At 31.9% G+C, this 24,146-nt stretch overlaps 2 protein-coding genes across 2 annotated transcripts; both read right to left on the reverse strand.

Annotated features, from left to right (window-relative positions):
* Positions 1–1,536: 1,536 nt before the first annotated feature.
* Positions 1,537–3,300, reverse strand: LOC124937036. The gene is made up of 3 exons (XM_047477548.1): positions 3,008–3,300; positions 2,471–2,809; positions 1,537–2,126 (listed from the first exon to the last, which is right to left on the reverse strand). The coding sequence occupies exons 1-3, from the start codon at positions 3,293–3,295 to the stop codon at positions 1,641–1,643; spliced, it is 1,113 nt and encodes a 370-aa protein (XP_047333504.1). The 5' UTR covers positions 3,296–3,300; the 3' UTR covers positions 1,537–1,640.
* A 15,474-nt stretch (positions 3,301–18,774) lies between these two features.
* Positions 18,775–21,149, reverse strand: LOC124936274 (protein LIKE COV 3-like). The gene is made up of 6 exons (XM_047476757.1): positions 20,940–21,149; positions 20,710–20,762; positions 20,315–20,424; positions 19,680–19,847; positions 19,303–19,527; positions 18,775–18,884 (listed from the first exon to the last, which is right to left on the reverse strand). The coding sequence occupies exons 1-6, from the start codon at positions 21,078–21,080 to the stop codon at positions 18,778–18,780; spliced, it is 804 nt and encodes a 267-aa protein (XP_047332713.1). The 5' UTR covers positions 21,081–21,149; the 3' UTR covers positions 18,775–18,777.
* Between the last annotated feature and the right edge of the window lie 2,997 nt (positions 21,150–24,146).

Genomic DNA, 24,146 nt, shown 5'->3' on the forward strand with positions numbered 1-24,146 from the left:
AGGGAAAAAAAAAATGAAAGAAAAAAGAGGAAGAAAAAGAGTAGCCTTATATTATTATGCTAGTTGAAAAGTCTTAATCGTGTTAATTATATTTTTAAAAAATAATTTATAATTAAAAAAATTGTATAAGTCAAAGTTTTCTTGCAAAGTAGACCATTAATTATCTTTAGACATATTTTTTTTACACTATAGTCACTTAAATTTTAGGTTCTCAATTTAAATAAAAATAAAATAAATTTAGACTATTTTAAAAAAATAATAATAAAAGACGAAATAAATATAAAATTAGAAGAAAAAACCATACTAAATTTAACATTAATTTAATTTATATTTGTTTTACGTGTAAAAGATAAAAAAAAATTAATATTATATAATAATAATAATAAAAATAAATAAAAAGTCATAAAAAAAAAGGGAGAAAAATAAAAAAGAAGAAGAAGAGGAGAGGAGAGGAGAGGAGAGGAGAGTAGAGAAGAGAAGAGAAGAGAAGAGAAGAGAAGAGAAGAGAAGAGAAGAGAAGAGAAGAGAAGAGAAGAGAAGAGAAGAGAAGAGAAGAGAAGAGAAGAGAAGAGAAGAGGAGGAGAAAATGGTGGAAAAAAAAAAGAGAAGCCATTGAAAAAAATATATATATAAGAAAAAAAATAAAAGAGGAAGAGAATGAGGGAAAAAAAATAATATTATTTAAATCATAAAATTTCAATATCTTTAATAATTATTATTTAAAGTATTCACAAATTAAATGTGTAAAATAATAAAAATTTAAAACTGACAAAAATATTAAAATAGAGACCGTCATTTTCAAAAAAATATTCACATGAAATCATTTATATTATATTCTAAAAAATATTATTTTATATAATATTATTATGACAAAATAAATTTAGATTTACTACGAAATCACAATTGAACTCGAAAAAAAAAATTCTCAAACCAAACCATTTGGATCAAAAACCAATGTAATCAGAAATCTCTTTATCCTCAGCGTAAAAATGTAATAATTTAAAAAATAATTATAAAAAAAATGTAATATCACAGGGCTCATGAGATCTTCTATTGTCAACTTAACATGTTCTCATGTTCCCCTCTCACAAGGGGAGGGATAATATGGTAACCATATTATCTCTCCCCTTGTGAAAGGGGAACATGGAAACATGTTACGAGGGGAACATGGGAACATGTTAAGTTGACAATAGAGTATCGACCGATCATAGGGAGGGCACATTCCTCTTTGTTTGGTAAGGAACATAACATGTGTCATCTTTTGTCACTTGGGACTCGTGCCAACTTCGATCCCTTCCTCTTCCGCCTATAATTGCTCATATTTCTCTATAGTAACCATATATAATTGTTGAAAAACAAAATAATGTCTCTTACCTTTAGCTACCTATCCTAATGACTTTATTATTTATTTTTATCAAAATTAGTTATGCTCAATTTTACACCAAACTATGATCAATTGCATGTTTTTGACCAAATTAGAAAAAAAAGGTTTTCAAATAATGAACTTGCAACAACTAACATAAAATTGCACAAAAGTCAACTTTGTACACACTCATGAGTTTATCCCAAAATAGAAATCATTTTGATGCATACAAAAATAATTTTGTTTTTTTAAAACATAAATACTATTGCATTATTGATCATCTTTTAAAGGTAGTTGGAGGCATGAAGAATTCAGATTTCAAGCCACCAATATTGAAATCCATCTCCTCAATCTTCCAAGACTCTTCCAGCTCTCTCTTATGATTAGCAGATTGCTCCCCATATCTGAACACTCTTATAAAGCTCTTTCCACCATGTGCAATGTTCACGCCGTCCACATACTTATACTCCTCTATCACCGACTCCGTGCTCGTCTCCCAAAAAACGCTATCACCATCCTCGTCCTCCGATGTCCTCACCGCTATCAGCCTTGAATCCTCGAACTTCACCATTAATCCCGATCTTTGGCTGAAGTATCCCCATATAGTATGGTGGATGATGTCGTACTTTGGTCCACTTTGTTCTTCGAGAATTGTTTTGCTCGCGTCCACCTTGAGGATGAAGCAATCTTCTTCGTTTATGATCTTTTCGCCTATGCATACCGCGTCTATGAACAGATTAGCCGTTGCCCTTGGGTCCAAACCCTAGATTAAAATTGTCATAATAAAGATGTCATGCTAATTGCTAAGTAATAGGTTGGAGTCATGAGTAGTTTATATATCTCATGTAAGGTAAGGTTTTAATTCTAGATAACTATAAAAAAAAATTAAGAAAAATTAAGAAAAACTAGTATGACACCCCCACAATCTTGCTTTCATTAAAATAATTGTATAAAAATCGAACTCGTGATATTTTGATCCGTAAGATCGACTCTTTCCACCGGGTCACCGTGATGGATAGAAAACTATAAGTTAATCACACCATCTAAAACAATAGAGTTAATTCTCTATTTTTTTTAGATCGTGTGGTTAATTGAATCGACACTTACCTGAAGGAAGCGACGAAGAGGTCTAGGAGCGCCGGTGCAGATGGGTGTTTGTTCGTTCGAAGATTGTCTCCATGAGATCGTGCCGTTGCTACCCGAGATAACCTTACATCCGGAAATAAGAAATTCAATGCACCATAGATCGGGGTTCTTTTGCCATAGGACGAATCCTCCGGATTCATTTGTGCTTTGAACGTTCACATTCTCGTCACCTTGGTGGAAATCCGACGCACTTATTTTAACCATTCCAACAGCGCACATGCTTTGCACGGCATTCAATGCAGGCTGCCCACCCGTTGCTGCTACGTACTGCGACATTATGTACTTTGCCGTCGAAGCTTCCTACCAAAATTTTCCAATATTAATGTTATTATAATCTTTGTTAAAGTACCACGAAAAAACATTAACAATCAAAGATAGACTCTGAATTTGTTTTCCTTATAGATTTAACCTAATTCAAACTCGGACTAATTTGATCTCTAAATAACAAATCATTATCTTTAACAATCATCAAACCCTAATGAAAGGAAGAGAACTTACTATAGAAGAATGGCGAACGGGACGTTGGATGGAACTATCGACTTGGACTTGGAGAGGAATGAGAGGGCAACCAACGATGTAGAGAAGGAAGCTAAGTTCATTGTAACGACCAACAATGACAGGCGATAACCACTTATCGGGTGCCTGCGCTTTCATCCATGCAGCCATATTCTGCCAACGTAGGGCAGCAGAGCTGCCCATACTGGCAAACATTTCATCGGGTATTGGAACCTCCAGGATGGTCTCCAAGGAGTCTTCTCTATCGAAATTAGGACACAACTTCCTCATGTAAAAGAATCAAATTAGTAGATCTGATTAAAGAATGATAGACACAACTAGTTAATGTCTCGATCTGTCTTTGATTTTGTATTGGTTTGTTGTGTTTAATGTATGAATGGTTTCAAAAAAAGTATGTGTATATATATGTAACATAAATTGAAAACAAAACTTGGAAGAGATTGTGTATTTTGATAATAAGGTTTCATTCTAAAGAATATGGACAAAAGTAGAGAGAGAATGAGTGTTTTAAAAGGCTACCCTTTATTGTAGTTGTCGTGTGGGCATGATAAATGAAGATAGTCATTATCCTCGATAATTAAGGAAAGTCATTGGATAACCTTATAGTTGTTAGTTAGTATGCGAACTAATCCATATATATATAAATTCTATTAATCTAATTTTAAAAATAGTAATAAATATTAAAAGTTTGAAAAAAAAAAATACTATTTTCACACTTTCTATAAAAATAACGGTCTATTTATTCAATTTATTAACTAATATCAAAATATATTTATTTTATCTTTATAAACTTAAATTTTAAATAAATATATATTATTTTAATTCAATCAACTAAAAACTTAATTAATTTACTTTTTTTTATTGTCACAATGTTGTTGAGTAAATGAAAAAAAAAAACTTGTTCAAGTTAACACATTTTATTTAGAATTAATTCTTTGAATAAGTTAGAAGCAAGGAGGGATCTAAGATTTAAAGTTACAGTGAGTTTGAAAAATATTTATGGTGAACTTGAAATTGATTTGGAAATTTTGTGAATGAAATAGATAAATTAGTGTAGGTGTTAATATGGGTAAATCTAATATATTCTTTCTCTAATTAGTTTTGTTTATGAGAAATATTAGATTGGCATGTATTCTCATATTTAAAATTGGAATTTTTCGTCTACGTATCTCGCGCTCCCTCTAGGGCTAAAGCTAACTTCAAAGCTTCTTAGGACCCGATCATTAGTAAGATTGAGAGGAAGCTTCTCATTTGGAAAAGTAAGATGATTTCTAAGGGAGGTCGTTTAGTCCTTATCAATAGCGTTTTTTCTTCAATGTCAACTTATATAATCTCTCTATTTGTTTGTCCTCCCAAAGTGTATGGTCGTGAAGATGGAGAGAATTATGTGTAAATTCTTATGGAGATCATTGAATTTCTCATTTTCTCGTTTAATGAGTTATGATAAGGTTAAATTAATAAAAGAGTATGGAGCGATATTGTTTCTTTTAATAAAGCATTATTATTCAAATGGTGTAGTGGATTTACATATGAGCAAGAGATCAGTATTTAGGCTAAATTGATTAAATGTAAATATGGTTACGATAAGTTTAGTTGGTTCACAAGAATTCTTATAGACCTGAGGGATGCAACATTTGGGATGGTATTTTTGTCATGTGGAAGGTTTATTGTGAGCATTCAATTTTTATTATGGGAGATGGAAGTTCGTTAATTTTTGAGACGACACTTGGTATGGTGTTAAATGTTTAGCGAAGGTTTTTCCCGAACTTGTTTCTATTTCTATTTGTAGAGATGCATTGGTCAAAGATATGTTGACATTTGGTCTAGTGGTTTTGCTAACCGTATCAGATATAGAAGAAGGCTGAACAGTGAGGAAAGCATGTCCAATGATAGACTTTTGTTCATGGTAAAGGATTAAACTCGTCTTCTCAGAATTCTATGCGGTAACGTGATCTGAATAACTTTCATGTGGGACATTGTTACATTTTGTTCAATAAAGTTAGCCCGATTGATCTTTGTTGGAAAAATTTATGGGAGTCTAAGATGCCTACCAAAATCTCATTTTTTGGTTGGAGTGTTATTCACGGCGGAATTCTCACTAACGATATATGTAAGGAAAAATGCATGATTATTGTGAGCCAATGTCGTATGTGTTATAAAGAGGTTGAGACGACTTTTCATCTACTTTTATATTATCACGTTATTGCAAGTATATAGTCTTTTGTAGAATTTGACTAGAATAGAATGAGTTATACCGGAAACTGTTAGTGGTTATTGGGAGGTATGGATTGGGGCGATTAAAAATATGATACTTAAAAGATAGGTTTATATCTTTATAATTTTCTGGTGAACTATCTAGTTATAAAGAAATCGGAGAACTTTTAACAACGAAAGTAGGTCATTAAGAATTATTCACAATGTCATTATCATGACGATGTCGGAGATTAGATCTGGAAAACCTGTGGATTTGTGTGGAAATCTGATTGCTTTTCTTGAAAATTTTCGAGTCAAATAATTATATAATGTATTCAATTTGTACATAACTCTTTTTCATTTTATGTTTTTATCGTTATACTTAAATAATTTTTTATTAAATGAATCATTTAAAAAAAGTTTTACCGATTTTTTAAAATTAAAAAAAAATAGTGAATATAATTAAAAAAAATAAAAGAAAATTAGTGAATAAAATGTAAAGTTACTTAAAAAAGTTTAGTGATTCTTTGTAGAGTAACGATAAAGAAAGCGACGCTGGGGCAACGACTCCCTAGCGACCCCTCACCTGGAATTCACGTAGAAAACTAAGCCACGTTGAAAAAAAAAATTATCATGTAAAAAGTTAGAGAGAAAGTTAGATAGAGAAAATCATGTTCGGGACAGAATGATCCTAAACATGGCTTTTTATCTCTAACTTTCTCTCTCTAATTTTTACATTTATAATTTTTTCTCTCTAAATTTTTAGATGATAAATTTATTTATTTATTTCACTGTGGCTTATTTTGTCCATGTAGTTGTCAGGTAGGGTCGTTGGGGAGTCATTATCCCAACGTCGCTCTCCCTATCATTATTCTTCTTTGTATATGTTAAAAAGACAAAAACAGAAAACAACACTAATAAAAAAATAATTTTTAACGAGGGTAAAAACTTTCGATGAAATATTATTTGCTCTCGGTGATAGTTTTCACCGAGGGCAATAAATACTCTCGGAAGAAGTCGATAATTCGTCTGTCGGTGAACCAAAAATTAGTATCACCAAGAGCATTTGTTATCCTCAAAGATAATATTATCATCGAAAGCAATTAGGGTTCTCTGTGATAATTCAATTCTTTTATGGAGAGCAGAGACAATGCTCTCGATGAAAATCCTAAAAAAATTAATAAGAGCCTTTCTTTAGCTCTCAGTTATACTAATTATTATCTTGCTATAATAATTGGCATTTGTACCCCCTTATCTTTCCCACTGTTATTTTTTCACCACCGACTGAACTCCTTGTTCTAAAGAGATTTTTAGTGATCATGGCATTTGCAGGTACAACCCAGAAGTACAACTTATGCGAGAAGACAGTTTATTTAGTTGACAAGCTCACGACTAATAACCGTATCTTCCATAAGGCTTGCTTCCGATGCCCTCACTGTAAAAGCAACCTTAAGGTACTCTCTTCTTAGTTCTTTCTCTGAAAACCACCATAACAATTGTCATGCTCTTAGCAAATATTTCTTTATTGATGGATGAAATTCATCACGGCAGCTTGAGAGCTACAATTCCTTTGAAGGGGTATTGTATTGCAGACTTCACTATGATCAGCTCTTCAAATGAACTGACAGTCTGGAAAAGAGTTTTGAAGGTAATTAATTTAGTTGCAAATTCCCAAATTTCCATAGAGAAATCAAATCTGCCAAAACCCATATTTGTAATTATGTAGAATTTGTATTAATGACAAGATCAACAAATCTCTCAATATGTGCAGGAACACCCAAGATAGTGAAGCCAGTGGAGTAATAATGACATGGTTTGAATTGAATTTATATTAATTTAATCATTACTGATTGTCACAATTCACAAAGGAGCAATGTATTCATATATGCTAGTAGCAGAACCAAATCAACTTGACAAATATGATAAGAGATAGAATTAAAAACCACTCTTACAAAAAAAAAAAAGCTTTGTCTTATCTCTTATGACACAATAGGTTATGCTAAGGATAATATGGACATGACATTCAAAGTGCGCAATAATTAGAAACAGATGGATATATGGCCAACTAACCTGCAACTGAGAATGAACCAAGTAAGACCCAAGCTTCTTTGTCGAGAGGTCATTTTGAGATTTTCCGTTGTTGTTGAATAAAATAAACAGATATTTGAATGTTCGCTCGGATTAGCGGGAAGTCTGCTAAACAGACATTATCGAATAGCGAATCGGAGTTTGAAGAAGGAGAAGGAACCCTTGACCCGCAACAGATAGAGGAGGATTTATTCAATCACATAGTTTGGGCTCCTAGAAGATGGCGCCCTTGGGGCTTTCTATGGATCGAAAGGCCCAACGAATTGGGATTTCCCTGTTGGTCCAGGTCATTTCGGGGCAAGCGGATCAGTATGAATACTGCGTTCAACATGAAACTTATGATTGGTAGTAAAACACCGATTCTGCTGTTGAGATTTAATTCTATCTTCATAGATTGTCGGGGGTTCGAATCCCTCCTCGCCCACAACCGGCCGGAAGGACCTTTCCCTCTGGGAGTAGGAAAATCATGATCGGGATAGCGGACCAAAAGCTATGGGACTTGGACTTGGGTGTGGGTCTTTTGTCGAAATGGAATGGCCTTGTGGTTCCGGAGGATCCTGCTACAGGAGAACCAGGAACGGAGAGCTTTCCTCCCTTTTCCGCCCGACTCTTTGGTCTTAAGAATGCTGGTTTTAAGAATGAGTGATTTCCCTTCTCCGACCCTTACTGCCCAACCTGAGAGCGGACAGCTAATGCGTTCCACTTATTGAACAGGGTTCTATGGTCGGTCCGCGACCCCTGGATGTCTTTCAATCAACTTAGTCAAACTTTTGATGAAACATGATCTGAATTTGTTTACAAGATGACTAACCCGATGATAGGAAGATAGGAGAAGAGTGAAATGAGAAAATATAACCCGATGATATTTTTATTTCTCTTATTAGTGTATTTTTTATACTTATACAAAGTGGTCTCTGTACTTTCAGTTATTTAAAACTTCTAGCAGTTACTTAACCGCCCTTAACAATACTTCTAACAATTCTTAGCAGTTAATTAACTGCTCCTAACAACACTTCTAACAATTCTTAGCAATTAATTAACTGTTCTTAATAACACTTATTTACACTTAACAATATTCATCAATTATTTCTTCACTCCCCCCTCAAGATGAAAATCTTGTAAGAATAACTTGAATCTCAATTCTTGAAATTGTTTGACTTCAAGTGCTTTGGTAAATATATCTGCATTTTGTAAACCAGAAGCAATATATGTTAAAGAAATAAAACCTTCTTTATACTTATTTCTTACCACATGACAATCAATGTCAATATGCTTTGTTCGTTCATGAAATACCGGATTATGCGTTATATGCAGTGAAGCTTTGTTGTCACAATGAAGAACAATTGGTAATTTAACCTGCATTTTAAAATCAGCAAACAAAAAACTAATCCATTGTAACTCACAAACTGTGACTGACATACTCCTATATTCAGCTTCAGCTGAAGATCTAGAAACAGTTTGTTGTTTCTTAGTCTTCCATGTTATTAATGCATTCCCTGCATATATACAATATCCAGAAAGAGATTTACGAGTGTCAAAACATGATGCCCAATCACTATCCGGAAAAGCAGCAATTTTAAGATTATTCTGAGATGAATAAAATAAACCCAATGATGGTGTTCTTTTCAAATATTTGATAACTTGAATTGCTACATTAAAATGTGATTGAAAAGGCTTATTAATATATTGGCTAACCTGTTGAACTGAATACGCAATGTCTGGCCTAGTAAAGTTCAAATATAACAGTCTTCCAACCAATTTTCTATATTTTTCGCAATCACAAAGAGAATCATCAATTGGTTCTTTGGTAAGTTTAATACCTTTAGTCATAGGAGTGAAAGCTGGTTTACCACCAATCAAACCTAAATTTGAAACCAAATCAAGTATATACTTTCTTTGATTTATGTAAATTCCTGTATCAGTTTGCATTATTTCAAGACCTAAAAAATATTTAGCATTTCCTAGATCTTTAATTTGAAATCTACTGTTAATAGATTCTTTAACATTATTAATATGTTGTAATGAATTCCCTGCTATAAGAATATCATCTACATACATTAATAAACAAATGATATGAATGCCTTCAGTTTTAATAAATAAACAATGGTCATTTTCAGACTTAATAAAACTAATATCATTCAAAATATTAGATATCTGTAAATGCCATTGTCTAGATGATTGTTTCAATCCATATAAACTTTTATTAATTTACATACCTGTTTTGGTGAAGTACCTTTACAACCTTCAGGTATTTTCATATATAAATCTTCTTCAAGACAACCATGTAAGAAAGCATTATTTACATCTATTTGATGTAATACCATTTATTTGCAGTTGTCAATGCAAACAATACTCATATTGTTACATTTTTAGCTACAGGAGCATAAACTTGATGAAAATCTATTCCATCTACTTGATTATACCCCTTTGCCACTAATTTGGCTTTGTACTTATCAATACTTCCATTTGCATTTAATTTTATCTTATAAATCCATCGACATCCAATTGCCTTTTTTCTTTTAGGCAATTCTGTTAATGTCCAAGTTTTGTTCTAATTTAAATTCACTGGTTCAGTGAATTGATCAATATTACCAAGAAATTCTATATACTTTGAATCTGTACAGGTTGAAACATATGGAAAAGAAGGTGGTGAATATACTAATTTATTTTTTCCATTCATTTCAACTTGACTTGCAACATAGTCTTTCATCCACACTGGTGGATTAATATTTCTAGAACTTCTTCTACAATTATCATTTGGAACATCAATAGACACTACAGAAGGTATATCTTCTTGTGGAATAACATTCGGCTGATCAACCGATTCTAAATCTGGAGAGTTAAAAAACTTTTCATTTTCTTCAATAATTTCAGTATTCTGATGATCCAGATTAATCTCATCAGAATCTGAATTTTCTATATTGTCATCAAAAAAATAAGGTAATTCACTTTATTTGTATTCAAATGTTTCAGTTTCATTTTCGTTGAATTCCTTTGAAAAATATAATTCTTCATGGAAAACTACATCCCTAGAGACATTTATATCTCCAATGTTGATATTGTATACTGTATATCCTTTTTTATTTAAAGGATATCCTAAATACATACATTTGCTAGCTCTACTATCAAATTTTGATTTGTTAGGCATAATATTTGTTGCATAACAAATACATCCAAAGACTTTAAGTGTCTTATATTCTGGTTTCTTTCCACATAATATTTCAATTGGTGTTTTACCATTTAAAACATTTGTGGAAGTTCTATTAATAAGATATGCTGCAATCAATAAAGAATATGGCCAAAATTTTGATTCTAATTTTGACTCAATCATTAATGACCTTGCAACTTGTATCAAATGTTTATGTTTCCTTTCAACCACACCATTTTGTTGTGGTAAATATGTACAAGAGGTTTGATGAACAATTCCTAAAAAATTAAACAAATCTGAACATTTTTCATTCAAGAATTCAGTTCCATTATCTGTTCTAATAACTTTAATAGTGGTATCATATTGATTTTTAACCATTAACATAAAAACTGTAATTTATCAAATACAAGAATCTTGTTTGAAATTAAAAAAATCCAAGTACACCTAAAGAAATCATTCACTATAGTCAACATATATGGTGAATCTATAATGGACGGTTCTCGATATGATCCCCATATATCAACATGTATTAATTCAAAAAAATTCTTAGTTTTAGAGACACTTTGTTTGAAAGGTAATCTTTGCATTTTTGCAAGAGGACATGTGGAACAATGATTTTTTTTATTAACCAAGTCAGGAAATACAGATTTTAATACACCATCTGCTGGGTGTCCAAGTCTCTTATGGAAAAGAGAGAAATCAACAACATTATTAATAGAATTGAAATGAAAGAAAAAATTGTTCAAAGATGGACTGTCTTCAAGAAAATATAGATTTCCAATCATTTTCCTAATACTCACTTTGACCTCTTTATTAAGGTCCTGCAAAAAACAATTGGATTCTGAGAAAATACAGTTCATCTTCTTTTCTTTTGTAAGTTTGAATACTGCTATTAAACAATATTTGAAAGAAGGTGCAAATAATACATCCTTAAGTTCAAAGTTCTCAAAAAGTTTCATTGTTCCTATTTTAGTTATGTTTCTACAAGTTTCATCTGCTAAGTACATTGTCTTAGGCAAATCAAGATTCTTAATATCAGTATAAAAACTTTTTTTGTTACATATATGGTATGATGCTCCAGAATCAATTATCCATTTATTTTCTATGCCTATATGTTCATTAATGCTAAGGTTATAATCAAATATATTCAAATTAAATGAATTATGATAAGATGACTTACCTGCAGAGGAAGTGGAGCCACTTTCTTTATTCTTAATCTCTCGCATATTTTTCAGAAACTGTTTATACATTCGATATTCCTCCATCGACATGTCTTCAACATCTTTCTTTTCAGCAGCTGAATTTACTGCAATTCATGTGTTCTTTCTCTTCACAGTTTCTTCTTTAGGTTGCTTCCACCATTCAGGGTAACCTACAAGCTTGAAACAACCTTCCTTGATATGTCCTTTTCCTCCACAATGAGAACAATATGCATTTTTGTTCTTACTCTTTTCAATAAACTGATTTACAGTCTTTGAGTTTTCTTCTTTCATTATCATTGCTGACTATTGGTAAGGTCTCTTCTGTTTTGATTTCTTCTCCACATTCTGTAGCATTGTGAATGATTTGTAAACGTCCGGCCAAGGATCTTGAAGCAGAATCTGATCCTTCACATACTCGTACCTCTCCTCTAGGCCCATTAGCAATTGTAATAGTTTCACCTCTTCGTCATCTTGAAGCATTTGTGCTTCAAGAAAACATCCATCACAATCAGTTTTCATTCCTTGACATCTACATCTATGAAGTGGTTTCAATCCCATCATCTCATCCCATAGAAGTCTTACCTTAGAATAATATTCTTCAAGATCTAGATCTGTTTATTGCACGAAGCTTATATCCTTTTGTAATCCATACCTTCTCGGTCCATTGTTGCCTTCATAGCGAGATTTTACTTCAAGCCATAGATCACGACTTGTTTTCTTTGACAGGAATCTTCTTGCAATCTTTGGTTCGATCGTATTCATAATCCATGCTCTTACAAGCGCATCTACAATCCCTCATTGATCACCTTCATCAATTTCCTTTGGTTGCGGATAAGAGCCATCAATGAAACCTATCTTGATTTTGGCTTGTAATGCTAGTCTGACACTTAAACTCCATCCAAAGTAGGTTTCCCTACTAGTGAGAATCGTTGTAGTAATGTAGAGACCAAGATGATCAGTTGAATGAATGATAAGTGGATCATTGTTGTATTTTCTTTTTGATGGCATGTGGTTGACGATCGGAATCGGTGTATCAACAGGAATCTGGACTGGATTTGTCAAAATCGGAATTGGAATAGTAGGGATGGACGGAAATAGCATCGGATTTTCGTTAGGGCTTGAGTTAGGGTTGGGACTTACTGGTGGAGTTACGAAATTGGATGTCATGTCTTGAGTAACTTTGGATTGATCTTCTTTCTTCACTCAACTAGGCTCTAATACCATGAACAAATTCAATCTGAATTTGTTTACAAAATGACTAATAGATGTAAGAATCAATAGTTGGAAGATATGAGAAGAGTGAAATGAGAAAATATAACCCGATGATATTTTTATTTTTTTTATTAGTGTATTTATACTTATATAAAGTGGTCCCTGTACTTTTAGTTATTTAAAACTTCTAGCAGTTACTTAACCGCCCTTAACAATACTTCTAACGATTCTTAGCAGTTAGTTAACTGCTCGTAACAACACTTCTAACAATTCTTAGCAATTAATTAACTTTTCTTAACAACACTTATTTGCACTTAACAATATTCATCAATTATTTCTTCAAAACTGAACAATAATTTACTACTATGAATCAAACTAAATCAATAATTCTAGATTTTCATTTCAGAAATTTTAAGCAATATGCATAATCATCAAATTAACATTGTTACATTGAAATTGTTTCACAACTTCTAAAACAGGAATTAAAGAAGAATTATTAACCAATACCTAGCTATGAATCAACGTGTGGATCCCTTAGATTGATCGATTAAAACAAATATTCAAAAGGCGTTGGTCTTCTATTGGAAACTGTGACTTAGATTTGTGGTGTTCTACCTCGGTCGCCTCTCTTCTACTAGACCATCGAAAACTCCGAAATTTTGTTTACTGCATATCTTCCTCAAAATTCCTCGATCCATCCACAATCTGGTCGTTCTTTAGTTTCTTTTTTCTTCTTTTGTTCCTTATCTGATTCACATGCGCGATAGTAACTCTTCTTTCTTGATTGTGGGAAATGAGTTGAAGCGAGGGAAAAATAGAATATTATCACCGAGAGTTGTATTCAATTACTCTTAGTAATAATAATTATTACCAAGGACAACCTTTTACTCTCGGTAATATTAACAAGTATCATTGAGGGCAACCTGTTGCTCTCAGTGATATTAATATTTCCGAGAACATTATTTCGCTCTCGGTAATTGTGCATATTTTACTAGTGCAAATCAAAATGTTATTTCATGCTATGCTCTTTAAAGAGTCATAGTTGTGTTAACTATTTTTTTCAAAAAATAATTCATAATTAAAAAAGATTGTATCAAGTAAAGTCTTTTTTGCAAGGTAGACCACTAATTATCCTTACATATTTTCCACACATTTATACATTTATGTGGCAAGTCAAATAAAAAAATTTTAAATTTTAAATTAATTCTAAAATTTTATTATTGAATTGAAATTAGAATATGAGTAATAAAATCAAATGAAAAACATATTAAATTGAGTTCATGAGTGAAGTAACTGTATTTCAGGATGGTTGTTCTTTATTGTTGAATTCCATATTAAATTTAAATGTTAATTAAAATGTGAAATTTGAACCAAATAACAAAAAAAAGTGTGAAATTATTCATATAGATATGAGCCCATCTTGAATAGCGCTATATTATTATGTTAGTTAAAGAGTCTTAGCAATGTTAACTATTTATTTTTTAAATAATTCATAATTAAAAAAAAAATGTATCAAGTCAAAGTATTTTGGCAAGATAGACTACTAATTATCCTTTAAACATATTTTTCACACATTGATGTGGTCAAGTCAAATAAAAAAGATTGGAATTTTAAATTAATTCTATAATTTTTATTAATTGATGGAAATTAGAATATGGGTAATAAAATTAAATAAAATTCAAATAAAATTTAAACGTGAATTAAAATGTAAAAATTGATCCAAATAAAAAAAATTGAAATTATTCATATAAATATGGGCCCATATTGAATAGCGCTATATTATTACGTTAGGAGAGTCTTAGCCGTCTTAACTATTTTTTTAAAAATAATTCATAATTAAAAAAAATATAAGTCAAAGTCTTCTTGCAAGGTAGACTACTAATTATACTTTAGACATATATTCTAGTGGCCAAGTCAAATAAAAAAGATTGAAATTTTAAAATAATTTTATAATTTTTATTAATGAATGGAAATTAGAATATGGGTAATAAAATTTACATTAAATTTAAATGTGAATTAAAATGTAAAATTTGATCTAAATAAAACATAAAAGAAGTTTGAAATTATTCATATAGATATGGGCCAATATTGAATAGCGTTATATTATTATGTTAGTTGGAGAGTCTTATGTCACGGGCAGAAACTCGGTCACCGAATAACTCCTCGTCACGTGCGGCACTAGGCTAGATTGCCTCAATACTAGCTAGTCAGCCTCTTAAAAGATGCAAGAAGAATGAACACTTTGAGAGAGAAAGAGTTTGGAGAATATGAAGTTGTATTGCTTGTGTATTACAAGTGTGAGTTGTTTGGTTTATGGTCAATACTTGTTTATATACAAGTTGATGGATCTTTCTATATCCTCCTTATAATCTAGGGTTTTCTAAAGAATTCTATTATCTACTTAGACCTAGGAACTCCTAGAGAATTTTAGAGAGTTCTATCATATATACATAGGTTTAAGAACTTCTAGAAAATTCTAGAGAGTTCCATGAAAGCAAAAATCCTAGCAAAATCTAGAACATTCTAGGGTGTTCATCAATGGTCTTTCATCTTTGGGGGTTTTGATCACCCAATTGAATGGGTCGTGACATTCTCCCTCACTTGAGTTGTGGTCGTCCTCGGCTCGACCTTGGACCGATATTATCCCATCATCTTCCGGCACTTCCATAAATGATCTTTCCTTACCCTACTATTCTCGACATTGGGTAGACTTATGGCGACCAACTCCAATCGTATTGAGACATTTCCCACACTTTTCTTGATTTTAAACGGTCCTCGTATCTGGGCAAAAGCCCCTTGAGTACAGATCGTAGAGACTTAAATTTTTATGGGAGTAATTTTCTCATTACTCAGTCCCCTCCTTAAACTCGATTGTACGCCACTTCAGATTTGCCCATTTCTTCATCTTATTGGTGACATCCAAAGTTGCCCGAGCAAGATTTGCTTCTCCTCTTAAAGATTTGGCGAAAGTGAAGGAAAACTAACTTTCACCAACGTAACATGTGGCCAAACTTTGTGGAGTTGATGGTTGTTTGGTGTCTTTATCCTTGAGTCCCTCGAAGGCCTTCACGCACGCTATCTGGACTTTCTCGGGTACTTCCCATTTTCCCTTGGAATCGTCCCCATCATCCATCATGGAAAAAGTGGCAAATGTCCTTTTACCAGTTTGCGACCTCGGCTGAATCGCGGTCGAGAATATTCTCATTCCCTCTAATTCTCTTCTTGTTAGTATCATGCTAGTCTTTCCGTGATCCAAAATGATTAGTGAATCAGAATAAGGCATTATAAAAGCGCGTACTTGATCAAACTATCGTAGTCCCGACACTACATCGTAGTCATCCATAGGGACTAACGTAAACGAGATTGTTCTCTTCCAATCTTCGATTTGCGTTTGCACTCCCTTAGCTTCATCGGCCATCGGCTTGGCTGTTGTATTGACGGACTTGATTGTCCCTCTCGTTGGGTTGATGCGAAAGACCCAATGCTTTAGTCACTCCTTCACGCATGAAGTTGTGAGTAGCTCCAATATCGACTAATGTTTTGATGTGCCTTCCCCCGATCAAGGCTTCCACGAAGAATAAAGTTCATCTTTGTTCCATTGATCAGCTCTGCAATACTATCCTTCATAGCATTGAGCAGTCTTAGGGATCCCACTCGAGTCCCTTCCTCTTCCTAGAAGGACTTGATTCTCTTAATTGCTGGAATATTTTTCCTCTTAAACGGGCACATAACTTTATGTGATTAGTAGCACCACAAATATGACAAACTTTTGGTTTATCCGATTCGTCAGCTTGCCTCCCTAAGTTGTTGTGTGGATGTCATTTATTGGGTGGGCGGTCTCCCCCACCTTTCTCCTCATCATCTCTATTGAACTTCGACATGTCCACGGACACCTTGAGCTCGATCAGCCTCTCCATAACCACAATTGCCTCAGAGACGTTCTGTACCTTGGCCCTTTATAACTCTAACTATGCCAAGTTTTAGGTCATTAATAAACGCGAATAGAGCCTCCTATTCTATTAGACTAGGTAACTCGAGGATCAATTCTTAGAACTCTTTCACATACTCTTTGATGGTCATGTTGTGCGCAAGTTGACTTAGCCACTTCCGAGCCTCAAAATCGGCGTTCTCTAGGAAGAATTGGCGCTTGAACTCGATCTTAAAGTCTTCCCATGTTTCCATCTACAACATGCCTCGTTCAATGTTTGTTTCACGCCTCCTCCACCACAGTAGTGTCATCTCTTTCAGAAAGAAAAAAATGTGTTGTTTTTAACTTGGTACGATTATCAAGTATGTTCGATGCCCGAAAGTACCGTTCCATTATCCAAAGAAAGTCCTCAACTTCCCTTGCATTCCTCGAACCTTAGAATGGAGTTGGCTTAGACATATTTTCCACACATTGATGTGACCAAGTCAAATAAAAAAATTAGAATTTTAAACTAATTATATCAATTTTATTAATGAATAGAAATTAAAATATGGGTAATAAAATTCATATAAAATTTAAACATGAATTAAAATGTAAAATTTAATCCAAATTAAAAAAAATATATATATATTTTAAATTATTCATATAGATATGGTCTCATATTGCATCTTAGCCGTGTTAACTATTATTTTTAATAATTCATCATTGAAAAAATTGTATAAAGTCAAAGTGTTCTTATAATTTAGACTACTAATTATTTTTTAGACATATTTTCTATATATTGATGTGGTTAAGTCAAATAAAAAAGATTAAAAATTTTAAATTAATTTTATAAATTTTATTAATGAATAAAAATTAAAATATGAATAATAAAATTAAATAAAATTCATTTAAACGTGAATTAAAATATAAAATTTGATCCAAACAACAAAAACAAACAAAAAAACAAAAAAAAAAACAGAAAAAAAACATAAATAAATTATTCATATAAATAGATATGAGTCATATTGAATAGTGCTGTATTATATTAGTTAAACTCGTAAATTCCCAATTATTTACCGTTCACGATAATTACTAATTTCTTGTCTTAATTTAATTTTACCTTTCTAAAATTTCTAATTTTTCTTTTCTAAAAACTTAATTTCATGTAACTTTATATAATAATTATTACAATTTTATATTTGATTTTATCTATATATATTTTTATATATTAAATTTATAATTAATATAATTGTTTGACTTTTTAGAACAACAACTTTATTTATTTATTTTCAGAGCCACCAAAAAAATTGCACAAGTCTTAGGGGCCCTTTGAACCAAGAAAAAGTATTGTGGTAAAACAAAACTATAATTAGTCATTTAACATTGAATACCACAATTTATCACTTAACCAAACTGATTAACTGTTTAATTATATTAATTTGATTAAATAACTGTTATTTAAAACTATTAATTATTTAAATTTCACTCAAATTAAATTAATAAACTATGAATAATCAATTACAATTTTAACCCATAAATAATCAATTACATTTTTATAATGGTCAAATTGTCTCTATTTACAAATTTTATAGATCTATATACTTCAAATTTATATATTTTCATTCAGTCACTTCAGAGTTGATTCATTTTCAACCTAAGCATTGATCATGATCATATATCTAACCAAACTCATGTTATCCATAACCACATTTGAACATAAGAGATGCCTTTTTTCCAGCAGTAGATTTAAATTTAATGAATAAAAGACACAATACCATATCTATCACAAGCTAATATATATATAGCTAAGAGTTTGCCATAAGCACTTAAGAAGTAAGGAGGTTTGATGAAATTTATTACCTAACTGAAATGTTAGAATGCCTTGGTTAGTTTGTTTGCATAAAAGATGACTTTCAAGACGTGTAAATTTTGTGTTAAAGCCCCGAGCACAACTCCTCGATCAAGTGTTTGAATGTGTAAGAGATTTTCTTATATGTTATTAAATCTGCGGCACTGCAAATTTCCCAGTTCTTGGCGAACGCATAGTCTGTGCGTTTGTTGTTGTCAATACTTGTGGTATTGATAAGCCACCCGAAATCACAATCTCTGCAACATGCACAAAGGAAAGAATTATACCCATTTCTAACTTCAATATTTGGGGCTTGTTGTTTGATGGAGAAAGTTGATTATTTGGGTCAAATGATTAGAATCCCCTTAGTATTTGATATCTTGAAAATGTTATAAAAATTGATGATTTGGTTTGAGGAGTTTATGAGATGTTGGATTATTTGGATCTAATCCAAGTGCTAGTTTGATACTTTAATTTTTATAACATTTTAAAATATCAAGGATATTTTAGTTATTTGAACCCAGATAACTAAAATAAACAACCCCTTGATGAACATATCAAATGGTTTAACTTGTTTCTATATAACTTGACATGGAAATATTTTATATGATCTAACAGTACCCACCACAAAGAAATTGAGCTAATTTAAACTATATGATTTACTTAGTTTCTTACCAATTCCTTCACGAACAGAGAGATCAGGTCTCATGACATCCTTTGAATTTACAAGGAGAATGTCTCCAAGATAAAGATGATTTGTTGGAACATAAACACAGCACAATTCCTCTGCACCTGAGCTCTTATGAAGGATGACTGTGGATGTGATGAAGCCAAATGCATACTCCCCAATTCGTGGGTGCTTTATGATGGCCACTTCCTTGAAGGCATGAGAACCCTGATCTGAATTAGGAGTCATTTTAAACACAATAATCAGAAATATGAGGAGGGTTAAGGGTTGATTTTTCTTGTAGCTCAACAAATTTACCATTTGAGCTACCCTAGGTGTAGAATTAAGGGATGATGTTAAACATTTAAACTTAAGAATTGTGAACCTGGTGATATTGCTGCACTGATTTGCTTTGAAGCAGAATATATGTAGCTCACTAGGGGCATCTTCTTAATAAACCATTCTCCAAGACCCAGAAGTGAAGCCCCAAGCCAAGAAGACATGAACACACCCACCAAGAAGATGAATGTGATGGAAGTCACAAATCCTAGACCTGATAACCAAAATGGAAATAACAGAAAATTTTGAGCTTGTTTGATGTATTTTTTTTAAATAAACCATTTTAGGGAGGGGGAATTATTAGTTTGATGATGAAGCTTAGGATTATTTGAGTTAAAATGTTATAAAAATAAGTAATTTGGTTTTTTAGCAGGTGATTTGAAAGATTTTGATTCATGAAATGATTGATGATGAGACAAGGGATTATTTGGATTAAATCCAAATAACCCTTCATCAAACAAGGCTTAAAGATTCTCATGAAGATCACATCATTTGCAAGCATCTGAAGCAATGGATTTTATAATTAAACTCAATAGTACATGGAATAAATTTAGTCAAGACACTTCTCTTGTCTATTTTCAGCAGATGATGATTTTCTTACAACAGAAAACATAATGAATCAGAAACATCATTTGCTTCTTCAATATATAGTCAACTACATTAACTTTAAAATGAACTTACCAAATAAATGGATCCCGAGATGAACAAATATTGGTGAAAAGAAGCCATCCACAAAATGAATGAACCACCATGTAGTATAGAATGTGATTGCTAATGGAAGTAAAATAACACTGCAAACCAATGTCAAAATTTTAAAGATTTTTCACAAAAGACATAATATAGCAATAGTTACATGAAGAAGAATATCTGAGAAAAACAGGAAAACACTTTTGTATATGTTTCTAGATGATCAAAAGGACCAACTTTCCTGAAAATTCAGGAACAGATTCACCTATCTTGTAAAAGCTTAGAGCATTAATCTTCCCACAAAGCCAAATGTGTGTTATAGTTTCATGTTATGAGGTGAATACATGAAATGAGCAGAAATAAGTGAACTTTCCAATTCTAGAACTTACCATCCTGTTACAAACTTTTTTGAAGCCCAGATACGAAAAACTTTGCAAAACGCCTGCATCACAAAAAGAAGACATTTTTCTCTTTAGAATATTCCAATTGTTAACAGGATTGCATGCATAATCTCTGAGAAGGTAAAGCTATTCGTATGAACATGTATCAAAACAAAGATGATTTCAATCGTATACGGAATGAATGAATGCATGATTGATGATTGTAAGAAGATGGGTACCTCTTTGCCTGCGGCATGGGAAGATGATGCGATCTGGGTTTCGGATGGAGATAGCAATTTGGAGGTTCCATTGTCAAGGATACCTAAACCTACGGCTGGTACAAGACGTTCTAGATCTCTGTCTATTTCTCTCGGTCCCATCTTTGTCACTCCCTCTCTTCTTCTCCCTCCCCGGTTGGCTATTTTCGTTTGTCTTGGTTTCTCTCCTCCTCCTCCTCCCGCCACCGGTCCAGCAGTAACGAACTTCACCGATTGTCTATTCACTGCCATATTGCTTATTCTTTTAAGTCATAATCAGCTTACAAGGTAACGCCGTTACGGGTCATTTTTTGAGCCCGGCTAATTGGGTCCGAACAAATCTGGGTGGGTAAAATATTACTTATCGTTCATTTAAATTACTATTAATATTATTACTAATTTAATTATTTAAAATCAATAATTTTATTTCTTAACTTATTTTTAAAACGCTGGGTTTACTTCTCTTTTGGAGTTTTACTAATTACCGATTAAATACATAACCCGCAAATCTACTCAACTAATTAACAGACGGGCTCGAACCCAAAAATTCAAATAAACTGAGAGCATGGGGTATCCACCTCCCCGTTAGGTTAGAAGAGGGAGTTTGATTAATTACCGCGGATTAAATACATAACCCGCAAATCTACTCAACTAATTAACAGACGGGTTCGAACCCAAAAATTCAGAGAAGCTGAGGGCATGGGGTATCCACCTCCCCGCTAGACTAGAAGAGGGGATTAAAAGATTTATTTGATCGTTACATAATCTGAAGTAGAGCCGTCAATTTATGACCCAACATAAAAACTTGATTCGAACTGAACACGAAAAAATCAGGTTAAAGTTATGTATTTTTGTATTGTTGTCAATTTCTGACTCGACATGAAAACACGATTCGAATTGAACAAGAAAAAATCAGGTTATAGTTATTTTTTCGGTTTGAAGTCAGCATATTTAACATTATTAATAAATAAATCAAAATCGGGTTGACTTGAAATCACCTAAAGCCCACTAACCCGTTTATAATTATATATATATATATATATATATATATATATATATATATATATATATATATATTGTTTTTTTTTATAAGGTTTTGTGTTTATCAATTTTTATTAACTTAATCATTTTTTATGAATTTGTTTAAACAGAATTGTGATTTAGCTATATTGCCTTTTTTTTAATGTCATTTTAATTAAAATAAAGAGATGTGATATTAATTATATCGGGTTAAATTGAATTTGGTTCGAGTTCAGTTAGGTTAATCGGGTCGAAGATGGGTTAATTACAAATAAATAGGACATGTTCATGTTAGAGATTTTGACCCGAATTATTACACATGTCATGTTCAGGTTAATATTGCTCAAGTTGAGCTCGACAAAGACTTGAATTTTCACACTTAGTTTGGAGACTCAAAAATTTGAATTAAAGTTTTTTTTCTTTTTAAGTTTTTTTAAATTGTCAATGAGTAGTTAAAAATTGTATTAAAAACAAAAAAACTAATGGTATTCTAACCAAAGTTAATATTGATAGTGTGTACTCTAAAATGAATGGAGTTAATGCATAGTTGAGATAAAACAACAAAGAGAATCTATATTTAATTGAACATCATTTCTCGAACTTACCAACCACACATTTAGAAATTCGAAATAATGGCCTCATATATGTAGGTATAAAAACAAGGACACTCTTTATAACGATCATTGTCCCATTTTTATTAAGAATTTACTAATACACATGAATAACTTTTTCTTCATTTTTTTTAAAATTAAAGAGAATTATGACACCTTAGACTCAGAGTCATGTTTTTTCTTCATTCAAAGTGTTTTCAGATAGAATCGAGCTCGTAATCCTTTGGTCTCTTAAACCGATTTTTTCTTCATCTATATTATAATAAGATCTATATTAGAAATTCGAAATAATGGTCTCATATACGTAGGTATAAAAACAAGGACACTCTTTATAACGATCATTGTCCCATTTTTATTAAGAATTTACTAATACACATGAATAACTTTTTCTTAATTTTTTTTTTTAAATTAAAGAGAATTATGACACCTTAGACTCAGAGTCATGTTTTTTCTTCATTCAAAGCGTTTTCAGATAGAATTGAACTCGTAATCTCTTGGTCTCTTAAACCGATTTTTTCTTCATCTATATTATAATAAGATCTCATGATCCAACTAACTTTAGTGATAAAAGGTAACCCCAAAATAAGTAGTGAGAAAAACTCCAATGGTGAATCTCAAAATATAAGTGTGATATTTCTCCTTTCAAAAATTATTTGTAGAGAATCAAATATTAGACTTACTAAAATTAATATTAATGTCAAATCACCCAAAATAGTCCTAATATGTTCTTAATATTTGTTATTGATATCCGAATATACATAAAGAGTGTCATAAAAAAAGAAAATGGGAGATATATTAGGGAGATTTTGAGTTTCAATTATGATACCAATGATAAGAGAATAGACTGTATATCAATTTAGACAAAAACGTCTTTATCCATAACAATTTTTTTTTATTGCATCTAGAACAATCAAAGAATCCCTTGAGAATTCTTAGGATGATTATAGAACTTGATTGTTGATATAGAAAATTGGATCCAAGTGTTAGTTATATCTTCTAAATTAATTAATAAAGTGGTTCATATGTCATATTTGTTGACATTTGAGTAGTAGCCAAATGTTATATTTGAGTAATAGCCAAATGTGTCATATTTGATTAAGCTACTTAGCCAAATGTTCACTTGGCTAAATATCCACTTGTTCACTTGACTAAATGTCCACTTGTACGAACATAGAAATAACACATAGTAGGATCAAGTATATCCTTACTTAGCCAAATGTTCACATGGCTAAATATCCACTTGTACAAATATGAAAGCAACACATATCTATAACTTTATTGATGGAGAGAAGTTTCTAGGTTTCTTCCATGGCTTGTATATAAAAGGTCCTTAGGCTCATTTTTTTTATCAAGTCTCATACACTATCTAAGAGAGAAAACTAGAGCTTAGAAGACCAAAGATAAATCATAGAAGAAGGATTTAAAAGGATTAAATAATGGTTGGAGGTATATAACTTGATCTGTTTTCCGTTTCCGAGTTAATTGCATGATTTGATCAAATTGTGACTTACACCAAGAACTTAACTTCTCTCCCACACAAAATTAAACTTGTCATAGG

The sequence above is a fragment of the Impatiens glandulifera genome, chromosome 4, assembly GCF_907164915.1.
Source record: "Impatiens glandulifera chromosome 4, dImpGla2.1, whole genome shotgun sequence".
In the NCBI taxonomy this organism is placed as follows: domain Eukaryota; kingdom Viridiplantae; phylum Streptophyta; class Magnoliopsida; order Ericales; family Balsaminaceae; genus Impatiens; species Impatiens glandulifera.

Coding starts and splice junctions, on each gene's coding strand:
- LOC124937036 (XM_047477548.1), bottom strand. CDS start 3,295: ATGAGGAAGTTGTGTCCTAATTTCGATAGAGAAGACTCCTTGGAGACC. Junction 2,810..3,007: donor CCGTTCGCCATTCTTCTATA/GTAAGTTCTCTT, acceptor AAATTTTGGTAG/GAAGCTTCGACGGCAAAGTA. Junction 2,127..2,470: donor CTCTTCGTCGCTTCCTTCAG/GTAAGTGTCGAT, acceptor ATTTTAATCTAG/GGTTTGGACCCAAGGGCAAC.
- LOC124936274 (XM_047476757.1), bottom strand. CDS start 21,080: ATGGGACCGAGAGAAATAGACAGAGATCTAGAACGTCTTGTACCAGCC. Junction 19,848..20,314: donor TCTCGGGATCCATTTATTTG/GTAAGTTCATTT, acceptor TTTGGTTATCAG/GTCTAGGATTTGTGACTTCC. Junction 19,528..19,679: donor CAGTGCAGCAATATCACCAG/GTTCACAATTCT, acceptor CTCCTAATTCAG/ATCAGGGTTCTCATGCCTTC.